The sequence below is a fragment of the Pongo abelii genome, chromosome 5 (assembly GCF_028885655.2).
Source record: "Pongo abelii isolate AG06213 chromosome 5, NHGRI_mPonAbe1-v2.0_pri, whole genome shotgun sequence".
NCBI classification, from domain to species: domain Eukaryota; kingdom Metazoa; phylum Chordata; class Mammalia; order Primates; family Hominidae; genus Pongo; species Pongo abelii.
The window spans coordinates 31,103,290-31,109,893 of record NC_071990.2 but is presented as its reverse complement, the minus strand read 5'-3'; the positions used below and the strand labels follow the sequence as shown (position 1 = coordinate 31,109,893).

At 47.0% G+C, this 6,604-nt stretch overlaps 1 protein-coding gene across 1 annotated transcript; it reads right to left on the bottom strand.

The window, feature by feature from the left end:
* Positions 1-315: 315 nt before the first annotated feature.
* On the bottom strand, positions 316-3,443 carry LOC100936751 (protein PBMUCL2-like). The gene is made up of 2 exons (XM_063725284.1): positions 3,353-3,443; positions 316-1,637 (listed from the first exon to the last, which is right to left on the bottom strand). Exons 1-2 carry the CDS (start codon positions 3,441-3,443, stop codon positions 1,162-1,164), a joined length of 567 nt encoding a protein of 188 aa, XP_063581354.1. The 3' UTR covers positions 316-1,161.
* Between the last annotated feature and the right edge of the window lie 3,161 nt (positions 3,444-6,604).

Below are 6,604 nucleotides of genomic sequence, written 5' to 3'. Positions count from 1 at the left end.
AATGCTTTGAATTGATCACCCTGACATCTGGGCTTCTTTCTTTGGAATCCCAATTGGCCCCATCTCTGGAGGGTTTGGGCCACTCCCTGTGGGAATTCCCCTGTTGCTGCTTTTGGGATGATTCCAGCTGCGAGTTTGGTGAGATGAAACACGCAGGGCTGGGATGGAATTCTTTTGTCTCCTCTTATAGAAACAACAGGGACCCTCAGAGACAGAAAAATACCCAGAGCTCCTCTTTGAGAGCTGGTACAAACTGTCTCTTTGGTATAGAGTAGTGGTGGCTCATAAAAACCCACTCAATTTTGGTTTTAAAAAAAATCTTCTGCAGAACTTTAGAGTAGGTAGTAATTAACACAAGAATATGTAATTTCCAATATGAGTGGACCATCCAGAATGTTTCTAATTCATCCACTCCTCTGGTCACCAGTTCCCTGTCTTCTTAGGAAAATTTCCTCTTTTACATCCATCTGTACCTAACAGTTCATGCTTTGCCCTGACTCCCGCTGTGTCTTACCATGTTTGTGTTCTTATGTTTCTCATTCTCAGCCTCTCTTCCCTTTCTCTCCTTCCTGTCTCTCACAGCTTCCTCTGTCCCCAATGCTTTCTGCATCTTTTGTGCCAGGTGCTCTTTTCCCTTCTCTCCACCTCTGTCTTTCCGGGAGTCTTTGCAGAGCTCTCTCTATGTAGGCTTCCTCACACCTGACGATTTCTTGGGCCTCTGTACCTCAGCTCTCCACGCCCACCGCTTATCCTCAGCTGGCCTCATTCCCCTGATGCCCTGAATATTCCCAGACCGAATACTCACCACAATGAAGCCCAATCCAACAAAGAGCACAACAGTGACTATGGTTGCAGCCAGGGATATGAGGATAATTCTCATGGTGTCAGGAGCCTCGTGGGTTTCACTGCTGTGACTGAAGTAGTTCACAGAAGGTGAGTGTCACCATGTTTAGTGGTTTCATCTTCTGTGGTCCCTGGGTCTGCAGTGACAGAGTCCTCGGTGGTCCCCAGGTCTGCAGTGATGGAGTGTTTGGTGGTCCCTGGGTCTGCAGTGATGGAGTCCTCAGTGGTCCTTGGGTCTGCAGTGACGGAGTCCTAGGTGGTCCCTGGGTCTGCAGTGATGGAGTCCTCAGTGGTCCTCGGGTCTGCAGTGACAGAGTCCTAGGTGGTCCCTGGGTCTGCAGTGATGGAGTCCTCAGTGATCCCTGGGTCTACAGTGACATAGTCCTTGGTGGTCCCTGGGTCTGCAGTGACAAAGTTCTCAGTGGTCCCTGTGTCTGCAGTGATGGAGTGTTTGGTGGTCCCTGGGTCTGCAGTGATGAAGTCCTTGGTGGTCCCTGGGTCTGCAGTGACGGAATCCTTGGTGGTCCCTGGGTGTGCAGTCACATAGTCCTTGGTGGTCCCTGGGTCTGCAGTGACAGAGCCCTCGGTGGTCCCTGGGTCCGCAGTCACGTTGTCCTCAGTGGTCCCTGGGTCTGCAGTGACAGAGTCCTCGGTGGTCCCTGGGTCTCCTGTGATGTGATCCTCAGTGGTCCTTCCACCTGCAGTTACATCATTTTCTCTTATTCTTGAGTCTTTAGGGCTGGTCTCTGGGTGCTTAGTGGAAATGCTTTGGCTTAGTCCTACTAAAAAGTAATCTTATTTAATATGAATTGTTGATGGTCTATCCTCATCTGCTCTGCTCAGTATTTTCATAACTATCCTCACATCCAAATGACACATCTCCCCAGGTAATGTGGTGAGATTTATTTGAGTTAGGGATCATTTGGCATTTTTGGTTTAATTCCGGTAAAATATATTCCACAAAGAATCCTCTTGCACTACAATATGGATTATCTTTGCTGAGCCACGCCCTTCGAAGGCCTGCTCACCCAGCTTTGACTCTGTCTTTTCCAGGTCTTGTTTCTTTCCATGGGACACTAAACCTGACTCTTTCTCGAGCTCAGTCCTCTCTGAACTGGTGTTTCAGCAATTGGGGTATTCTGGCTCCATGTTCATAGGTGTCTCCTCTCATCCAGTTGTGCCTGGAGTTCTGGGAAACCAATGAGGCAGAAGCTGTGATTCATGTTAGAGATAGATTACACTCAGGTCATGCTTGGTGTATGATTTAAAATGAGACAGCTGGCCAGGCGCTCCATCTCAAAAAAGAAAAAAAAAAGAATGAGACAGCTTCTGGGTCAGATCTGGGGCTAACGTGGTAGGCTTGGAGGCAGGGAAGATTCAAGGTGGTATGGGGGCAGGTTTAGGGGAGGAGTCATGAGGGGTGTGGGTGTGATCTAGTTGGACTGAGGGCAACACTGAGTCAGGTACAAGTACAAATAAGAGATGAGTCCTCTTTGTCTCCAGCCCTCACTGCCACAGGCAGCCTTCAGGACTTGGGAGTATTTATTCTTAGGAATACATGTGGCTTACATGGCATAAATTTTGAACTTTTGGGACTCTGCCCAAATCTAGTCATCCCTCCGTACTGCTGATGCTCCACATTTTTCTAATAGGGTTCAAGCCTTCCTTCCTTCCTTCCTTTGTTCCTTCCTTCCTTCCCCTCTGTCTCTCTCTCCCTTTTTTTTCTTTCTTGAGATGGAGTCTCCCTCTGTCATCCAGGCTGGAGTGCAATAGCGCGATCTCTACTCACTGCAACCTCCACTTCCCGGGTTCAAGCGATTCTCCTGCCTCAGCTTCTCAAGTAGTTGGGATTACAGGTGCACACCACCAGACCCGGCTAATTCTTGTATTTTTAGTAGAGACTGGGTTTCACCATGCTGGCCAGGCTGGTCTCAAACACCTGACCTCAGATGACCCACCTGCCTCAGCCTCCCAAAGTGCTAAGATTAAAGGCATGAGCCACTGTACCTGATCGTTTCTTTCTTTTCTTTCTCTTTTTCTTTCTTTTTTTTTTGGACACAGGGTCTTGTTCTGTGATTCAGGCTAGAGTTCAGTAGCACAATCATGGCTCAATGCAGCCTTGACCTCCTGGCCTCCAGTGATCCTCCCATCTCAGCCTCCCGAGTAGATTAGACTACAGGCATGGGCTACCACGCCTGGCTGATTTTTTTGGTTTTTGTAGAGATGGTGTCTCAACATGTCACCCAGGCTTGTCTCAAACTCCTGGGCTCAAGGGATCCCACTCCTTCTCAGCCTCCCAAAGCGCTAGGATTACAGGAGTACCAAATCTTTCATTTCTCAAGGAAAGTTGAAACAAAGAAACTTAAATATAATGCACAAAATCAAAAGCAGAGCATTTCCTTAAAAGGGGATATGAGAAAGACGCTGGGGTCCCTGCTTCCCTGTGGCAGGTGACTGAGGGTAGATAGCAGGGTCCGGAGTTCCCAAGGTTCACTCACCTATTCCGTACCTTCGCTCAGGACTGGCCCTGTCTGAGTCCCAAGAGGTTCCTTCTCCAGGGACCCTGACTCCATCTCTCCAGGTCCTGGGGACTTTTGCATCCTTCTCACCAAAATTAACTCCCCCACCCCATTCTGAACACCTCAGGAGAAGCAGGAGCAGCAGAAGGGGGACGTAGCCAGGCATTTTCTTCTCATCTCAAGAGAATCCACACGGTGCTAGTCAGGACACCTTTTCCTCCCTCCTTCTCTCAAACTTTTTCCACCCTGCCCTTCTCCTTCCACCCACAGTGACTGTGGGTTTATATGTGCTTTGCCGAGGGAAGCCAGAGCTCCGGGTCTTCCTTCCTGGAGGGAGGAGCAGCTTCTCAATTACCCCCGTCACTCAAAGGAGTGGCCGGGCAGGGCAGAAGAGGCTGTCACGAGGGAAAGGGGGGCTCTCAGCTTTGGACCAGAGCCCAGAGTCGAGCAGCCACAGGGGATCAAGCCTGTCAGCGTGAGTGCACTGCTTTCTGATGGGGAGCCTAGTTGAAAACCATCCTCCACTCGGTGTTTCAGTGCTCAGGGAGGGCCTCAGCTTTCCTTCCCACAGGTGGCCACAGTAAAGTCAGGATGACCAAGGAGGGCGTAGGCCAGGCCTGCCGGGGGCATGATGCTTGGCAAGAGGAGAGCTGGGTGTCAGAGGGTACAGGACATTTGGTAAGGACCAAGAGAAGGTCCTCCAACAGAAGGAGAGGAACACTCATGAGGGGGCTATAAACACCCAATCTCTCTCTCTCTTAAAACCTCGCTCTTTGCTCAATCATCCACCCAAATCCTCTTCCTTGGCTTCTCTCCAGCCCACGGATCTCTCTCCTTGCTCCCCCTACTCGAGTGACCTCACCCCAGTGAGCTTTCTCAATTACTGCATATATTAGTCTGTTTTCACGCTGCTGATAAAGACATACCCAAGACTGGGAAGAAAAAGAGGTTTAATTGGACTTACAGTTCCACATGGCTGGGGAGGCCTCAGAATCACAGAGGGAGACAAAAGGCACTCTTACACGGTGGCGGCAAGAGAAAATGAGAAAGAAGCAAAAGAGGAAACCCCTGATAAACCCATCAGATCTCATGAGACTTATTCACAGTCATGAGAATGGCAAGAGAAAGATTGGCGCCCATGATTCAATTACCTCCCCCTGGGTCCCTCCCATAACATGAGGGGAATTGTGGGAGCTACAATTCAAGTTGAGATTTGGGTGGGGACACAGCCAAGCCATATCACTGCACAAAATTAGTCCACTTGTGGACTAATGAGAATACCTGAATGAGAATACCCACATCTTTTCAGATGGCCTGAATGAGAGTCAGGCCTGAATGAGAATACCCACATCTTTTCCTTCTTCTCTCACCCTCATCCCTGCCTCACCCACTCTTTAGAAGATCATTGTTGGTTCCCATCTTCATTCAGAGATGTCTCTCACCATTTGTGGGGCCTCTGTCTTTCCCAGTGTCCTTCTAACTAAAAGAGGAGTGTGAAATTGCAGGTGGGCCGGGAACTATTCCTCTCTTAGAAGGCAGCTGATTTCCCGAAAATCAATTTAATGAATGGCTAGTTTACCAAATGTAATTGACTATGTTAACTACTAGTATTATTTGAATGTATTACATATTTTCTCTTTTCTTTCCTTTCTTTCTTTCTTCCTTCCTTCCTTTCTTTCTTTATGTCTGTCTGTCTGTCTTTCTTTCTTTCTTTCTCTTTCTCTCTCTCTTTCTTTCTTTCTTTTTGACAGGGTCTTGCTGTATTGCCCAGGTTGGAGTGCAGTGGTGCTATCACGGCTCACTGCAGCCTCGATCTCCCAGGCTCAAGTGATCCTTCCACCTCAGCCTCCAGAGTAGCTGGGACTATATGCACGCACCACCATGCCCAGCTGATTTTTTTTTATTTTTAGTAGAGACAAGGTCTCACTATGTTGCCCAGGCTGGTCTCGAACTCCTGAGCTCAAGAGATCCTCCCTCATCAGCCTCCCAAAGTGCTGGGATTACAGGTGTAAGCCACATCGCCCAGCAACATTTTCAAACATAGTATTTAAACACACTCAAAAGTATTTGTATGTATTTAGTATAACTAATGAATAGATTTCAAAAGAGTATAGTAAGGAAAATATCTGAATTTCTAAGTCAAGAGATACCTCTTGCATATGATAAAATTCACCCTTTTTCATGTACAGGTCAATAGAATTTTTTTGGTTTGGCTTTGTTTTAGAATTTTTAAAACTTCATTTTGAGATAATTTTAGACTTACAGAGAATTACAAAAATAGTTACAGAGTTCCCATATATTTTTCCGCTAGCTTTTCCTCATGTCAATATCTTACATAGTACAATTATAGAAACTGAGAAATTATATATACAATTATAGAAGCTAAGAAGTTATTGTTGGTACAATACTTTTTTTTTTTTTTGAAACAGAGTCTCACCCTGTCTGGGCAACTCAGCCTGTTGCCCAGGCTGGAGTGCAATGGCACGACCTCAGCCCACAGCAACCTTCACCTCCCAGGTTCAAGTAATTCTCCTGCCTCAGCCTCCCGAGCAGCTGGGATTACAGGTGTGTAATCCTAATGGTGATAGATTAGATTCCTTCTACATTTATTAACTGAAATTCTTCTGTAAGAAAAAGTCGTGCCCTCTCCCCATTTTATTTATTCAACTATTTGTTTATATCAGAATGGACTCATAAATGTTTATTTTGTTCTGTGAGTTATGATCCAATACTGTCACTATTTATTTTGTTGCTCAAACTTTGGCCACTGGGAGCTCTTTCAGATGGGCTCCAGTGCCGTTTTAATATCCTCCATCCTTTTTTTGTTTTGTTTTATTTTGGAGACAAGACTTCACCATGTTTCCTAGGCTGAATTGCGGTGGCATCATCATACAGCCTCAAACTCCTGGGCTCAAGGGAGCCTCCTGCCTCAGCCTCCTACAAGTAGCTAGGACTACAGGCATCCACCAGCACACCCAGCTGATATCTCCATTGTTATTTTGTTTTGTTTTTTGAGACAGGGTCTCACTCTGTTGCCCATGCTAGAGTGCAGTGGTGCAATATTGGCTCACTGTAATCTCCGTATCCTGAGCTCAACTAATCCTCCCACCACAGCCTTCCAAGTAGCTGGGATAACAGGTGTGTGCCACCACACCCAGCTAACTTTTTTTTTTTTTTGTAGAGACAAGGTTTTGTCATATTGCTCAGGCTGGTCTTAAACTCCTGGGCTCAAGCAATCCACT